Here is a 17,196-nt window from a genome sequence, read left to right as displayed (position 1 = left end):
GAATAGACCTCAGATAAGACTGTGGTCCTAAATAGAAACTATAATGTGTGGCAATGTGTCAGTTCAAATGAAGAGTAGACCAGGCTATCTTTATATCTCAGTGGAAGAAGACTGAGCTATGATGAAGTCCCTGCCCAGGCCCAAAAATACCCAGCCCACTCTGTAAAGCTGAGTTTCCATGGCGACATAGGACCAGATTTTTTTTGTTGAGGGGGGGGGGGGGTTATAATTACTCTGTTTGATATAGCCCGAGGGGGTGGGGTTGGGGGGGCGGAGATTTGCTGTGCTGTATAGTGGGTGTTTAAATATGCTGACTCACATGCAAATGGGGGACGTTCATATTTGGACCTCTACATGAAGTGAAAACTTATTATCCACTGATATAAATTCATCCCACATCAGTTCAGCTTAGCAGCCTTTCTCCTCAGTTAGTCTTGTTAGGGTCGAAATGCATGTAGGCTTCTGTGGGACTGTTTAATGAGAACACAAATCTCAAACAGCCTAGACCTGCAATATAGTTGCATGATTTTGTTTGATCATTATGTATTCTTCCTCCAGGTGTTTGTGTGTGTGCGTGCGTGTGTGTGTGAAAGAGAGAGAGACAGGATGACACCACTATCGGTTGATAGCTGACGCCCTAGGATGTGACAAGATGGAAAATTCAGTTATCCCCGCCCCTGAGTGCAGCCAAGACCCAAACGGGTTCATCAACCGAGTGTTCAATGTGTCGCTGGACGTGGAGAATGAGACCAGTAGCGTGTGTATCCAGGAAGCCATGCCAGGCCTGGGGTCAAGCCTGGGGCTTTTGTCAGGGTCTGGGCCAGAGGAGGGACAGGACCCTGGGCAGGGAGAGACCCAGGGTCCCCCTCCCCAGAGCCCCAGCAAGGACCGACCTGAGGTGAGTCGCAGGCCCCGGGCCACGGGGGGCATCTGGAAGATCCTGACCCGTCGCAGAGCAGCCTCGGAGCTGGATCGTAGGCCCCACTCCATGATCCTACCAGGGGAAGCCTCCATCCCTAAACTGTCGTTCGCCGACAAGGTCCGCTCCTTCAAAAAGCTCAAGTCGCCTGCTGTGTTCCGGGGCAAGACGGGCAAGCTGTCCAGCGCCAAGTTTAGCAGCGGTGCCTTTGCTGATGAAGAGTCTTTCTGCCGCGACCTGGGGGCTCCCCTGCAGCCCAGCAGGGGGACTCTCCGCCACCGCGCCAAGAGACACTCCTACGCTGGACACACGGCTGATTTTGACTGTTCGTTCGAGGACATCGACTTGTCGCTTGGCCCAATTGACCCCCACCAGCAGTCTGCTCCAGCTGGCGATGTCCCAGTGAGCCAGAACGGCTGTAAGACCTTAGAGAGGGTTTCCTACACCAAGAGAAGCCTCAACTGTAACAATTCGGCTGGGGTGGAGGAGGCGAGCTTGAAGGGGGGCAGTCCCAGGGTGCACTTGGGGGGCCGGAGGACCAGGGGCCCAGACGTGTGGAGCTATCTGAGGAGGATCTCCATCTTGGGGAAAGCCAACCCGGCCTACTCAGAAAGAAGCTTCGACTCAGAGCTCCACACCCTGGACAAGACCCTGGACTCAGAATACGGGTCAGTGGACTTCGAGTCAGTCCGAGACTTCCAGCCCACGGCCATGCCCAAGCACTCCGACAGCAAGGGCGGCCATTTTGGGGGCCTGTTCAAGTTCTTCAACAGCGTGGCAGAGACGGCCAGGAAGTGGAGGACGTCGTCCCGCTCCTTCTCTCCTCCAGAGGGGGGGGAGTGCTCGCCGCTCGGCTCCCCTCGCACGGTGCAGCGCGCGGGGGACCACGTCCACAGCGTGTCCCTCACCCTCCGCCGGGAGGCACGGCTGGAGCCCCCGCCCTCGCCCACCCCTACGCCGTCCTCCCCCGTCACGCCTCACCCCCCTCGCACGCCACGCCTAAGCTCCTATAACCCCGTCGCACCCCCACCTGTGATTGGTGGACGATCGCCATTGGTGGTGCTTAAGGCCTGGAGGGTGTGCCCTGATTCACCGAGTGTCAATGGTCTTCAGGGGGCCAGTATTGAAAATACTGACACATGTACAGATAGACATACGGATAGACCATCATCCAGACAGTCAGACAGACAGAGTAACCACAGGTCGACAATAACAGTGGAAAATCACATCCCTCTCCCCAGTTGTGAAAGAGAGGCGGAAGGAGAGAGTCAAACAAGTAGAGACTCCCTGGAGCATGTCTCTCCAGAGGGAGAGAGAGAAGGAGAGGGAGGGGGGAAAGAGAGAATGCGAGGAGGAAAGGAGGAGAGAGGAGGGGAGGGACACTCAGGAAATGACCTGGATTCCAAGGATGTTGCACCTGCCTGTGATCACACACAGGTTCCGAACGGCCAATCAGAGGAAGTGGAAGGAGAGGGCATACCTAATAGAGACCCTTCCCCGGATTGCTTACAGGAAGTATTCAAAGTGAGTATGTACAGTACATGATGATGAAAGTGAAATATTTCAGCTTCATTAAAATGCGTCATTTTGAAAAATAATGAATTCAGGACATGTGTTCCATGTATAACGCACCCATGCCATCCATTGTCATTCTCATAAACAACCACAATATCATGTAACTTCAGCCTATGATCAGCCATGTCTCATGTTTCAGCCTATTAACCCTAACCATTATTTTGCTTTTCTGAAAACGTCAGCAGCCATCTTAACCACACATCCTTCAGTGTGTATCCATTAGCAGACAGGCTTGTGTTTGAGGGAGTTAGTGCCCCCTCTGTTGGTCAGTAAAAGTATAGACGCCAGAGGCCACTCATCCCGTTCCTGGCCACAATAGTTTGTCTTTCCCCCAGCGATGACCCCTAGCACACAACAGGAAACTGTCTCTCACTCCATGCTACCAGGGTGTGTGTGTGTGTGTGTTTGTGAAAGCGAGAGAGAACGAAAGAGTGTTGGACTGTATGTGTGCTTGTCTGCGTGTGTGTGAGAGAGAGTGTGTGCACACACACGAGTGTGTGCGTGTATGTCGGTGTTTGTCAGTTGGTGGGGGGGGCCCTGTCACACAGCCCCCCTCCCTGCTCTTCGCCCTTATGGAGAAAGAGAGGGAGATTAGTCATCTTCCCTCCAGTCTCTCACATCAACACGTTAGAACACGTCAGCCTTTCCAAATCCCAATAACATTCTGCATTGACATTTCAATGTTGAGCTCAATGACCGGAGTCAGTTATACACACACAAGCACAAGCACACACACACAAACAAAAGGGTTTCTCAGGTGCGGACCATCGCCATTCAAATCAAGGGGATTTAGATAAACACTCCTTAACATTAGTCAGGAAAAAGTGCCCCCCAGTTTCTCTCTCCACCAATCAGACAGTGTTAAAAGGCTTATCCCAGCTGTCTCCAGGGCGTCTGTAATGATCCCAGTAAACAACCGTTAGAGGTGTGGTGCGAGGGCGTGCTTTCTACCTACTGGAATGCCATACTGAACACTGCACGTTGTGTATGGTATTATCTCAACATCCGCCCCCCTCACACGCTCGGCATCTGTGTGACTGTAGGTAGCCGGTGGTCCGAAAACCACCAACCTACCCCTGGCTCGCTCCAACTCAGGAAAGAGCCCCGCCCCCCCCAAGCCCCCCCCGCCCTCGCTCCCGACCGCGGCCGGCCTCGGCCCTGATGGACCTGCGCAGCCCCATCCCGGAGGGCCGTGTGTTTACCCAGCATGCCGAGTGGGGCTCGCTGTGTCGGCGCAGACGCAGGCCCCCTCCCAGCGCGCATCACTCCCCAGGGTTGAGGCGGGCGGTCGCCCGGCCCTGCTCGGTCATAGAAGCCGGCGTTACTATGGATACACGGTCCGCGCAGCGGCACAGAGTAAGATGTTAAACACAGACACACAAACACAGTTTTCCTCAGAGCAGAGTTTGACCTATCAACAGCGCCTGTATTTGCCCTGCATTCATACCTGTACTGCACTTACATACAGCAATCTTCCTGCTCTCTCTCTCTTTTTGTTGTTTGTTCTCTTCGACCTTCTCGTTCAGTCTCTCTCTGTCTCTCATTGTCTGTGCAGTAAGGACCTCTGTTATATCTCTGTTTCCTTCGCTCTCTTTAACTTTCCCTTTCAATCAATTTCTCTCTATTTTTACTCTGTCTCTTTCAGGTCTTTCTCTCTCTCGCTCTCTCTGTCTGTCTCTCGCTCTCTCAGCCCAATTTTCTACCTCATCGCTCCCATGAGCTCTGTCTCTCATTGCCCTAACTCATCCTCAGTTCACATCACCTGGAGATAGGAATGAATTATGTGTGTACACCACCCGTGCAGAGAAGACCTGTGTGTACTTGTATGTGTGTAAGTGTGTAGGCTTCATGGCCGTGTGTGAGTGGATTAGAAATTGTTCGTGTGGGCCTGTGTGTTTGCTTACGTGTGCACGTGTAAGTGTGTTTACAGTTGGTGACATGCAACCGCAGTTTGTTTGTATACTACTGCATGTGTGTTTGTCCTAACTGTCCAGTTCTTCCCAGGCTCTGTCTCGCCCCCCTGGGGTGTCCCCGTTAGAACCCCCCCTCAGGGTGTCTCTCCAGAGGTGCCGCTCTCTCCCCCTGCCCCCCAGCACCCTCACTGCCCTGGCCCTGCTTCTGCCACACACAGGTACTAAAGCCACAACCCTCTGCACACACCAAACTCAGTACAACACACTGTCACACTGTCATCTAGTCCCGTTGTGTCACACTATGTCATATATGGTCCCACTCTGTCATGTAGGCACACTGTCACACCGTTACTGTGTATTCTCACACTGTGTCATGTAGTCATACTGTCACACTCTGCCATACAGTCACAATGTGTCACACTATGTTATACAGTATAGTCACAATGTAGCATACAGTCTTAGTGACTCTATGTCACACTATGTCATGTAGCCACATGGTATTTCATGCTCTCATGTCGTCATATTATGTCACACTGTGTCATATTGTCAGATACTGTAGTCACACAGCTGTGTGTGTGTGTGTGTGTCAGACATGGGTGAGTCATCGTCAGTCCGTTTGCGGACGGGAGACTCTGGTTCCTGCAGGAGGAGACTGCTGAGGCCTGGCTCCGAGCCTCTACAGGTCAACATAGTGAGTCAACACACACACACACTCTCACACACACACACACACACTTTCTACCCCTAACCCTTAGTCTGTATCTATCTACAACATATCAACTTTCCAACACACAGGTACACATGTGTGCAGACACACACACACACATGACGTGCTTAAACACACACTGACACTCACCTGTACGTGTTCAGGTGAATCCTGCTCACCTTGTTTACTGTTAGACCTTCACACTCACTAAACAGGTCATGGTAGTGACAGCTTTCACTTCTACTGGCTATTTTCTACTTTTAATGAGAGAACAGTTGACTGGGTATTGCGTTGGAAGGGAATCTGTTTTGGGACCAAAATCAACGATCTTTCAGAAAGTGCTTTGATGAGTAACAGGAGCTCCAGGGGGATTCCGACAGGAGGGAAGGACTTGGTTCTTTTCTCTTCTCAACTTTCTGCCATAGTTTAGCTGGAGGGTGAGGTCTCTCTGTCTTCCTCTCGCTCGCTCGCGCTCTAGCTCTTCCAGCTCTGCCATCCCCGTTCGAACAATGTTTGTAAGGAGCTCCCCACGTTGTTGCCATGACGTTCGGCGGTTCCTGTTTGTTGCTGTGCCTTCTATCTTTAGAGAGCCTTTTTAAGTGTGTGTTAAATGGAGAGGGTGTGTGGGTGAGAAAGAGAGGAGGAGGTAGGGCGGGGATGGCTTTGTTGTATGTTCATTTGTGGTGTTGATTTGGCCCTATAGGGGCAAATAATAGGAACATGAAGAGTTTTGTGTGTTTGCATTTGTTGTGTATGCATGTGGGAATGTCTCTGTCTGTACGTGTTTTTCTGTATGTGTGTGCGTGTGTGTGTTTGTCTGCACATGTGTGTGTGTGTGTGTGTGTGTGTAGCCCCTTACAGTAGCTCCTGTTGTTTTAGTGGGCTTGCTGATTCTGATGGGCCCTGTAGAGAACACAGAGGAAGTTCCTACATCAAAGTCTCATACTCGCATGTGATCCAGCTGGGAGTCGTCATGCTCATACAGTATTACATGACTTTGGGACTCGTTCTAACAGGAGGAGATAAGGAGCGCTACTAGGATCAGCTTCCATGGCTGGTGTGTGTGTGTGTGTGTGTGTGTGTGTGTGTATCCAGCCGAGAGGGTGTGTGTTTGTGTGTGAGAGCAGGATGGAGTGTGCATGGCTGTGGTACCGTAGTCCTACTACTAAAGCCCTGGGACTGGGGAGAAAGGGAAGGGCAGGAGAGAGAGAGGGGAACGGGGAGGGAGGAAAAAGTGAAAGGGAAGGAGAGAGAGGGGACAAGGGGGGTAGAGAGAGGGAGAGGAAGAGATCGAGAGAAACAGAGAGGATAGAGAGGTCTTCCTCACTGCAGTGGATTAACCACTAATGCTGACACATTTATTTTTCCTCTTCAATTCAGTGGATTTCTCCTCCAGTCATTCCTGCGTGTCTCAGTCTCACGTTGTGCTCTCTCCCCCTATCCTCCTATCTAGCAGCTCTAATACATAATGGACTACGGGGCTGCTAGTGACAGAGAAGATGAGAGGCCAGTATGTTTCAGTAGCCTAAAACATTTCTGTCAGCTTGTCACTATGTCTTTCTTGTCTGCCTGCCCGCCCGCCCGCCTCCCTCTCTCCCTGTCTGCCTCTCTTTCTTCCTTCCTTCCTTTCTGCCTCCCTCTATATCTTCCTTCCTGCCTCTCTGTCTGCCTGCCTGCCTTTGTGACTTTGTCCTCCCTCTCGCTCACTTTGCCGGCCTACCTGTGGCCTTACCCAGAATGAGTTTCTGCTCAGATAGTGTTTGTTCTCGGTCTGAGAGTCTAGTTCAACGTGAGTTGGTCAGGGCTAATCACATTACGCAGCGCCTCTTCTTCCGAACAGATGAGTCAGCAGCCCTGCAAGAGCAGGGCTAAGAGATGAGAGAGGACACCTAGAAGTGGAACAAACACACACACACAGACATTCTGGATAGACACATAGCGGATACGCACACACGCACACACACACACACACACCCCTTGCATCTGTGCTCAGGCGAGATAATTGAATCACAGTGCACAGCTGTGTAGGTGATGCCCACTTCGTGAACCCAGACGTCACATACTTACACTGACACACTCCGTACACGTGGTACACTTCTGCATGCTACACAGACTCTCTTTACACACTTCCCATACCCACTCTACATGCACTTGGCCATCAGAACAATACGGACGGCTGGATCAACTGGGCCATTGTGGGTGTCACACACACGCACACAGACACACCATACGCACACACACACGCGCGCACAACCTTCAAATGCATCGAAGGATTCCTCCGTTGTAAAGCATTAGTCACTGCCCTGCCAATGGCATTGCTTCCAGCTGGCTGAGAGGCGTAGCTGGTAGTATCTCTGTCTAACAGATTGTGTGTGAGCGGTCCATAACTCTCCATCTACCGGAAGCCTACGCTTCAGATTAGTGACAGAGACAGTAAGGATCTGTCTGAATGCATGTGCTTCACTATAAAACCACTTAATGGAGAACTATGACTCTTAGCTTAGCAGCCCTCTCCTTTTGTGTTCCTGAAGTGAGGTGTATCTGGTAGGTTTATGGGGCTTGGCCCTCCTCCATGACATCCTGTAGCTCAATGCTAAAGGGAGGATGTTGTGGAGGATCTGGTGGGCTGGGATAAATGGTAGGACTTGGTGGATGCGAGCAGGTGGGTGCGTCAGATCGCACTGCGCTGTCTGTCTCTCAGGTGTGTGTGTGTGTGCGTGTGCGTGTGTATGTGGAGGCTCGGGGCTTTTTCTTCTCTTATGTAACAGCTGAGAGGGTTTTCCTTTGAAAGATGTTTCCGTTTTTTTCAGATGTCTGCTCGCCTTGCTGAGACTAGAGGCTCACTGCAGTATGTTAATGCTCTGACTCACTGGTGTATCCTGTTTTAACTCATTGTACAGTACTCGGTGTGCTTTGCTGAATAGATGCGTGTGTGTGTGTGTGTGTTTGTGAGATAACTGCACATTGTGTTCCGTAGCCCATGTGGGCCACCTGGAGTCCGATCTACTACACACACACACACACCCACACACACACTCCTCGTCCTGTCACAGTGCCATCTATGCCATGGGAGTAGAGTAAGAGAGTAATAAATGTACTAGAGTAGTGTGTTGACCTACAAGTAGTGTCAGACCATCTAGCTTGCTGCTGATGCAGCTTATAATAGCTTCTAGTCCACCAGAGGTCTCTTGAGGTTAGGCCTTCTTTTGGGAGTGCAGACCTGGCACGAGGTCAACCGAGAAAGAGCACCGCACGAGAACGCTCTGTTGCCCGGACAACAAACACCTAGTCTAAACAATGCACAATACCCAGGGCCCTCGGTCCCCCTGTGAAACAATGATCCAGCGCCGAAGCGTGCGTGCAGTCGTCCCCTGCCAGAGAGAAGCCCTCCCATGGGCCGAAGTGTGTGAGAGCCAGGGTGTATTTTTTGTGGCAGCTGCCAGGTCCTGTGTGTGTTATTTATCTGACCTCCCTGCTACTCTCCCCCCCCCCTGCTCTGCATCACACCGTCACCCGGAGTTCTCTCCGTCAAGCGTTACGCAACCTCTCCCTCTCCATCGCCCCGCCTGTCATTTTCTCTCTCTCTGACTCTCTCTCATGCGTCGGACCTCTGTCCTCATTCAACCTCTACCGCCCACTTTCGGGTTTTCCTCCTCCTTTCTGTCCCTCACTCCGTGGGCCTATGCCGCTCGCCCCACCTTCTGTCCACATCCCCCTCTCTTCCCTCACCTCCTTCCCTTCTTCTCCCCAGCGCATGTGAACACACCTGCCAGCTGGGTCACAGTGGTCATGAGAGGAGGTCACGTGTGTGGCAGTGCATGAGTTACCAGGTGCATGTTCCATTGCATGTGCATCACAGGAAGCTCCTGGGTGAGCTGTGTTCAGATGAAGCTCCGGGTCAGAATCCAGCACTGAAATCTATACAAGTTTGGTGTCTGAACCTGGGCCTCAGATGTTTGAACATTACAGTGCAATGAACTCGATTCTGAGTGAGTCTCCTCCCCCTTGGTGATACCATGCGTGTAGCTGTGGGAGATACCATGCATGTAGCTGTGGGAGATACCATGCATGTAGCTGTGGGAGATACCATGCGTGTAGCTGTGGGAGATACCATGCGTGTAGCTGTGGGAGATACCATGCATGTAGCTGTGGGAGATACCATGCGTGTAGCTGTGGGAGATACCATGCGTGTAGCTGTGGGAGATACCATGCATGTAGCTGTGGGAGATACCATGCGTGTAGCTGTGGGAGATACCATGCGTGTAGCTGTGGGAGATACCATGCGTGTAGCTGTGGGAGATACCATGCGTGTAGCTGTGGGAGATACCATGCGTGTAGCTGTGGGAGATACCATGCGTGTAGCTGTGGGAGATACCATGCGTGTAGCTGTGGGAGATACCATGCGTGTAGCTGTGGGAGATACCATGCGTGTAGCTGTTGGAGATACCATGCGTGTAGCTGTGGGAGATACCATGCATGTAGCTGTGGGAGATACCATGCATGTAGCTGTGGGAGATACCATGCATGTAGCTGTGGGAGATACCATGCATGTAGCTGTGGGAGATACCATGCGTGTAGCTGTGGGAGATACCATGCATGTAGCTGTGGGAGATACCATGCGTGTAGCTGTGGGAGATACCATGCGTGTAGCTGTGGGAGATACCATGCATGTAGCTGTGGGAGATACCATGCATGTAGCTGTGGGAGATACCATGCATGTAGCTGTGGGAGATACCATGCGTGTAGCTGTGGGAGATACCATGCATGTAGCTGTGGGAGATACCATGCATGTAGCTGTGGGAGATACCATGCATGTAGCTGTGGGAGATACCATGCATGTAGCTGTGGGAGATACCATGCATGTAGCTGTGGGAGATACCATGCATGTAGCTGTGGGAGATACCATGCGTGTAGCTGTGGGAGATACCATGCGTGTAGCTGTGGGAGATACCATGCATGTAGCTGTGGGAGATACCATGCATGTAGCTGTGGGAGATACCATGCATGTAGCTGTGGGAGATACCATGCATGTAGCTGTGGGAGATACCATGCATGTAGCTGTGGGAGATACCATGCATGTAGCTGTGGGAGATACCATGCGTGTAGCTGTGGGAGATACCATGCATGTAGCTGTGGGAGATACCATGCATGTAGCTGTGGGAGATACCATGCGTGTAGCTGTGGGAGATACCATGCATGTAGCTGTGGGAGATACCATGCGTGTAGCTGTGGGAGATACCATGCGTGTAGCTGTGGGAGATACCATGCGTGTAGCTGTGGGAGATACCATGCGTGTAGCTGTGGGAGATACCATGCGTGTAGCTGTGGGAGATACCATGCATGTAGCAGTCACTCTGCCCCCATCACCTGACAGACCTTGTTGTTTTGTGAAACAGCTGACTGTATTACATTTATTCATTTAGCAGACGCTTTTATCCAAATTACTAAAACAAATGCTGACTTTATCAAGTTTCTAGGTGTTGGCACAATCCTATATCCTCTTGCTGATGCTCTAAAAACTGACTGGACATCTATGCAGAAAGCTAGAGAAATCAGCTCTGACTGGTTTTAACTGAAGTAGTTTCCCAAAACCAGAACCACAAGCCTTTTCTTCAGGGAGATCATAACTCCCCCCCCCATTCAAGAGAAAGCGGATTGAAAAATCCAGTTAGTTAGCTGAATTAAAAATGGGAAAATATTTAGCTGTATAAAGTTATAACGATGACAAGTCAGTTACAATATGTTTCTGCTGATCTCGCATTGAGCCATTTTAGTTTTCTTTTTTTCAGTCCAACTTGAATCCTGTCTTCATAAAGACAAGTTATTCTTTCTCTTTCTCTTCCTATCTGTCTACATGGCAGATATATGGTTCTCCATTGTGATGGCTCAGTGGGGTGCTTGGCTCTGAAACAGGATCTCTGGGCCCAGCCATCTCTCTCCTTTTCCACTCTCTCTCTCTCTCTCTCTCTCTCTCTCTCTCTCTCTCTCTCTCTCTCTCTCTCTCTCTCTCTCTCTCTCTCTCTCTCTCTCCACTCTCTCTCTCTCTCTCTCTCTCTCTTCCACAATACCTCCACAAAAGAGCGAAGACCACTGATATTTCTGAAGACAGAATTCATTTTCGAGTGCGTCTGATGGGACTGGGGAGATTGAGCAGCTGTCTGACACAGGTGAAACGGAGTGAAGACGGCAGCGGAGCTCGCTAAGCTCTGGGGCTTTTGTTCTCGCTCCTCTGGCTCCCCCGCCTTATCTCCTTGTCTCACTGAGTTGAACTACTGGGAGAAATGAGATAAGAAAAGGAGATGATGAATGAGTGTTGAGACTCAGCCTCGATAGGCTCCTGTCTGGTCTCCTACTCCACAGATTCCCCTCTGCGGACTCCCTTAATCTATGACCTTAATCTCCACATGCTCTGTGTCTTGACCCACTGTGTCTAATCTGCTCTCTACTCTCTCTTCCAGATGTCTCCTTTTTGTACATTTCTCGGGTCTCTCTGGTCAGTGGCACCTGAGCATGCTTGGGGTATTTCTCTCTCTGGTCTCTTTCCCTTGTATATCACTGGGATTTCTGTTTGGTCACTTTACTGTATGTCTTTATATCGTGGTCTTTGGCATTTTGGTCTCTCTCCATAAGTTTATCACTGAGCTCTCTGGTTACTTTTGCGAGAGCCATTCTGGTGTCTTTAATACTATCGTTTCTCTCTGTTCTCCTTTACTCTCTGGTCTCCCTGACCCACTAACTGACCCTCAGATCTCCCTGTTAAATGAACAACCAGCTGAATGCGTGAACAATGGTGACAGGGTTGCCTTCAGGAAATGTCTGGCGTTTTATTTTTAGGCGTCACCGTGGCCAGGAGGCCCAGAAGGAAGCAGGAAGCCCAGCGTGGTTGTCGTGGAGACGAGAGGGGAACAAAATGGTCGGCCAGCTCGGAGGGGAAATGGGTGCGGCGGGCTCTCCCTCCCCATTAGCCAGGCATGTGCCGCAAATAGACCCGTTCACTAACAAGCAGCCTGTTAGATATGCAAAGTTGTCTCCAGGAGAGAAACTACTGTACTTCTGAGGATGAGTTGGAGAATGGCTGCCAGCCAGGCCAGACTTGGAATCAATGACTGACCTCCAGGTTAAATCCACAGCTGGAGACGAAGGTCATAAACTGAGGTCTACTTATAAAGCCGTAGACAATAAGCCTGTAGACACACTGGCTTCAGCTAGACAATAGACCTGTAATTTTAGCCAACAGGAGACTTTTCTGAAAAGTCTGCCAGGTAATGTGCTATCTATTTTAGTGTCTTTGTATGTGTTTGACTCTTAAGTATGCACCATCTTTACGTAGAGTATATTTCAGGGGTAATGGGACAGATAGTTTGGAAAATATCAATGTTAAAACCAAAGGGATGAATTGGCTTTTATGTATTCATCATATTCATATGACCTCACACGCCACAGGTTGAGGGAGGTGGAGGGACCACTCTTCATAATATGGTCATTATTACTGAGGCCAGGCAAAACAATGAGTGATGTCATCGCCAGCCATGCCACACATGCATGTTTCCTGTCAGCGCTCCAGAGTACTCTGACTAACACGGTCCCTAGGGCTGATCCAAGTTCAGGTCACAATGCTCCTGCTGCCTTTACCCCAAGCATGATAGCAGTTTCAGGACCTAAAGAATCCTTATATTGGAATTACAAAGAGCTGTGTCCCAGATTAGAGAGATTAGATACAGATTCCTGATCCTAGCTGTTGAAGAGGACGACACATTGTTTATTGTATGTGACTCATGCAGCTGTGTAGGTTCAAACTGTATGTTCAAAGTCAGAGCCAGTTGTATTACAAGTGGAGGATGAAATTGGTTAACGAAAGAATTATGTCAAGAAAATTAAGTTATTTGGAAGAAACTGGAAAAAAAAGAGATGAGCTGAGATTTGAATTCCTCTGTTGCTTGCTTCTAATACATTTGGCTGCAAACGTGGCCTATCCAGCCTAGAGCACCATTAGCTCCTCTGTTATTAAGCCAGTTCGTCTCAATGCCCTGTTCATATCACACTAATCCTCATCCAGAAACCAAAACATTGTTTGTATGGCAATGCAAACAAGGTTTACATTTAGTCATTTAGCAGACGCTCTTATCCAGAGCGATTTTTATCCAAGGTTTGTGGTGATGCTGTGCCACAAGGCTCTCTCTCTCACACACAAGGTCATTAAAAGTATGTATTTACTATGACATCTACAAGAACGATTCTGTTCTGACTGCAGAGTGCTTGGAGGGAACACTCTAGACATATTGACATCCCCGTCTGCTGTGTATGTATGAATGTATTAGCATTTGTGTGTGCTTATTCGGGTAGGTTGATGCGGGTGTGTGTGTGTTAAGATTTAGACTTTCAGATGTGACCTTTGTTGTCTAAATGTCAGAGAACGCTGTGGAGAGGAGTCTACAGAGGCAGGGTGAGCAGGCTTATGTAACCACACTTCACACACACACACACAGGAAAGAAAAAAGACTGTTTGATAAACGACAGAATATCTCAGAAAGAGTCCTAACTCTGTCTTCTCCATTGAAGGTTTATGGTTATATATCAGTGAAGTATGTGTGTAGGAGCTGGCCGTGGATAATTATCATGTTATGTGACAGTATGAAAATGATCATGCAGATTAGTCTATTTCTAGAGCTTTCCATTAAAGAGGATTCTGGAATCTGTTGCTATGTCCTAGAGTTCTCCAGCCTGAGTGTGAAATCTGGAAGCCTTCAGGGGTACTAAGATTTTCTTTTTCTGCATGAATTCATTCATGACCAATCTTGTGCTGCCCTTATAATCTGCCAACAATGGGAGGTGCGGGCACGGGAGGGACAAAGTCACAACGGGAACGCGCTCAAGCGTTTTACGTTTTTTTCCTCTCAGCAGTCAACACGGTTCAAACTGGTGGACCAGAATAGCATTTTGTTTGCCAATGTGAGACGATCATAAAAGATAATTTGGTTGTTGAACCCCATTGGGCCATACGTTCAGATCGATATCACTGAGAATTTGGCAGGCTGTGGGGGACAGGTGCCAACAACATTATGCAAGCAAGTGGTCATTCAGGGTAAATTATATATAATTGTGAGGTGTAGGCCCATTATCCTTCACCACAATGACAATTATTAATTAATGGAGGTGGCGGAATATTTTTTCATTGGAAAACTCAATTCTACTTTTTGCCTTTCTGTTTGAGTAATATTTTATTATAGAGGCAAATCGTGCCCCCTGCCCCTCCTTCGTAACTGATGATGGCTAGTCGCTGATCAGTATTCCAACAAGACCGCCTCTTTTCAGCTTCTTAACCGCTCATCTCACCGGTGTCTGAACCGGGAAAGCAGGCTCAACAGCCCGCACACAGCCTCCGTGTATGCGCTCAGTATCTGCTGGCTCTACATCAGACGGTCGGTGTAGTGAGGGAGAAACGGAAAACACCAGCGGGTGTTGAGTCGAGGAGAATAATCGGTGCAGACAGATGATGATGATGGTGAGGATGATGCATCGGTTCGCAAACCCCTAATGATAAGCTGCGACAACGCGTAGTGTGAAGAGGCGTGGAGGCAGTTTTTTTCTGTTATTTCTTCTCATTCTGTAATGGTGGATGCCTGGCCCGTTACGCTGAGTACAGATTGAAAGCTGAATCCCCCGCAAGCAAGTCTCTGTGATCATCTGTGAGCGTCCTGCTGCACTGCACCATGGCCTTGGACGTCCAGACGTTCGTGGTGTTCATTGTCATCGCGGTTCTGGTGCTCGTTAACGTTCTGTTGATGTTCATCCTCGGTACTCGTTGATGGATCCGCGCTCGGGGCCCGCTTCGCCTGTGTGTAGGCTACGCAGCGGTAACAGAGGACTGGAAAGAGAACGAGCGCGCGTTCATTGAGAGTGGGGACACCCAGCACTCCAACATGGCTACACATTGAAATGAATGACGTTGGTACAACATATGATTTATCTATTCCCCGATTCCTCCGTGATGTCTTGTCCTCTTACCGTCTGTGGCAGCTGCTGGTGGTGTATTGGTGGTCATTAGCTGTGCGGTTGCAGATGTAATGTTCCTTAACCCTTGTGTTTATTCGGAATTCCTATCCCCCCCTCTCAAGAGCCTGTTTCCCCTCTATCTCTCTCCCTCATCCCTCCATGTTGAATATGTATTTCTACATCGTTGTGCTTTTGGCGTTTGTCTTGGAATCATTTCACCCCGAAAAAAAATGCTTCTCAGGATTATGTAAATTGGATAGATATGTCGGAGCTCGCTCAGATTAAAATTCTCACAATTCTGCTGAGTCAGAATATTATTTGTGTTCGATGGATAATGGAAATCATAACAAATCCTCAGATTTACATCTATTACCCCTTTGAATGGTATCCAGTATACTCTGCAATCACATAGTCTCCATATTAAGATCATGTTATGATCAGTAAAATGCTGATGGTGCTTGGGGACATTTCTGTATTTAGTTAGTTTGTGATCAAACACATTGTATGATCACCAGGATTGATAACACAGAACATGTTCCACCAATAGCATTTGAAAAAGCCTGATGAAGAGGAGGGCCTCCGAACTCCAAAACACATCACCATGGTTTCCCCCATTTTAAATGACATCACAGTACAACTCCCCCATTTTACAGTTCACAATACTCCGGAGTTTACCTCATTATACATGCAACATTGTATTCATGTACAAGCAGGTCACAAAACACATACATAATAGATTAATGTATATATGCAGGTGCTACATTGGCAAATAGCACATTTCTGAAACTTATGTTCAAAAATATATATATTTATAAATTGAGACCTTTAAATAGAGACCGGAAACTTACACTTTGCATTCATACATATGAGATTAGGGACCTTTCAGGATGGAGTGCAGGTGCTGTTAATCTTTAATGAAAGTTAGAAATAGATATGAAAAAATCTTATCCTGAGACATCTGTGTGATCCGCAGGTCTAATAGACCCTGGGACACAGCCAGTCGCTGACGTTTGACGCTAAGTGCAAAAAGTGGTAACTGTGTTGATGTGTGTGTGTGTCATTGGTTGGATCCATACTAAGTAGAGTGTTTGCACATTCTGTAGGTGGCTCAGTCACATGCAGTAGCATGTGGGACCATGGCAGTGTGTGTGTGTGTGTGGTAAACCAGGTAGAGAAAGGCCTCCCCAGTAGGAACCTCCCACTGGGATCATAAAAACATCAATACAGTCTCTGTGTATAGTGAGTGTGTGTAGCGTTGTGTGTGTAAAAAGACACACAAAGTAAAAAGACACGTGTGGGAGCATACATAACACACACATCAGCGATGTGCATCGGTGCATGTTGTTTGTGGGATCTCATACTCTACATGTTTGTAAATGTGTGTGTCATCTGTATGGGGTTACACATTGTATCAGCATGTGTGTGTGTCTAATGCCTGGGGTTAAGTCAGTGTGTGTGTTTTTGTGTCTTCTATAGTTAGCCTTTGAAGCTGAGCCCTGCATGCTTCCCTGGTGTTCACACATTTGGAATAATTCCCAATGGCAGCTGCTTCCTAATAGAGTAATGTTAAATGCTGTGTAGTCCAAAGTGCCAGTGTGTGTAGATCGTGAGTGGACGTATGTGTGTGTGTGTGTGTGTGTGTGTGTGAGTGAGGAGCTGTTAGGTGTGTGTGTGTGTGTGTGTGTGTGTGTGTGTGTGTGTGTGTGTGTGTGTGTGTGTGTGTGTGTGTGTGTGTGTGTGTAAATCTCACTGGTTTGAAGCAGAGCATCTTTGATTGGCTCTCAGTCTCAGGGCATAAGTGTATTACATAACCGGGTTGGCAGACACAGGGAGGACCAAGCGCGAGACTCAGTGCGACGGAGAGAGAGAGAGAGAGAAATAGAGAGAGAGAGAGAGGAGCCTCTATCTGGGATATAACACCTTACAGCTCAGCATCTTTGCTCTTCCTCTGACAGAAGACCAGCACACACCTGCTTCCAAAGGGATTTTTTTTACCATGCTCGCGTAGTTCGGTCTCTCCATGCATACGCTCTCTGAACAGTTGAATGCCACAAACATGGTAAGCCCTGTGTGTGTCGGTGTGTGTCGGC

The 17,196-nt window shown here is 48.9% G+C and overlaps 1 protein-coding gene across 5 annotated transcripts in view; it reads left to right on the top strand.

Moving 5' to 3' along the window:
• The first annotated feature begins 566 nt into the window (after positions 1 to 566).
• Positions 567 to 17,196, top strand: part of LOC136953970 (rho guanine nucleotide exchange factor 9-like) — a 32,556-nt gene continuing 15,926 nt past the window's right edge. For 3 of the 5 annotated variants that reach the window (XM_067247466.1, XM_067247465.1, XM_067247467.1), the window contains exons 1-3: positions 567 to 2,443; positions 4,499 to 4,625; positions 4,998 to 5,098. In XM_067247466.1, coding sequence (XP_067103567.1) covers positions 653 to 2,443; positions 4,499 to 4,625; positions 4,998 to 5,098 — 2,019 coding nt within the window. In that variant the 5' untranslated portion in view covers positions 567 to 652. Of the gene's footprint in view, positions 2,444 to 3,537; positions 3,851 to 4,498; positions 4,626 to 4,997; positions 5,099 to 6,569; positions 6,624 to 17,196 lie in introns of those variants that run through there. The other 2 variants (XM_067247468.1, XM_067247469.1) reach the window with 2 other exon arrangements.

Source organism: Osmerus mordax, chromosome 12, assembly GCF_038355195.1.
Source record: "Osmerus mordax isolate fOsmMor3 chromosome 12, fOsmMor3.pri, whole genome shotgun sequence".
Lineage (NCBI taxonomy): Eukaryota > Metazoa > Chordata > Actinopteri > Osmeriformes > Osmeridae > Osmerus > Osmerus mordax.
Note: the sequence above shows the minus strand (reverse complement) of the source record. Positions and strands in the feature narration are given on the sequence as shown.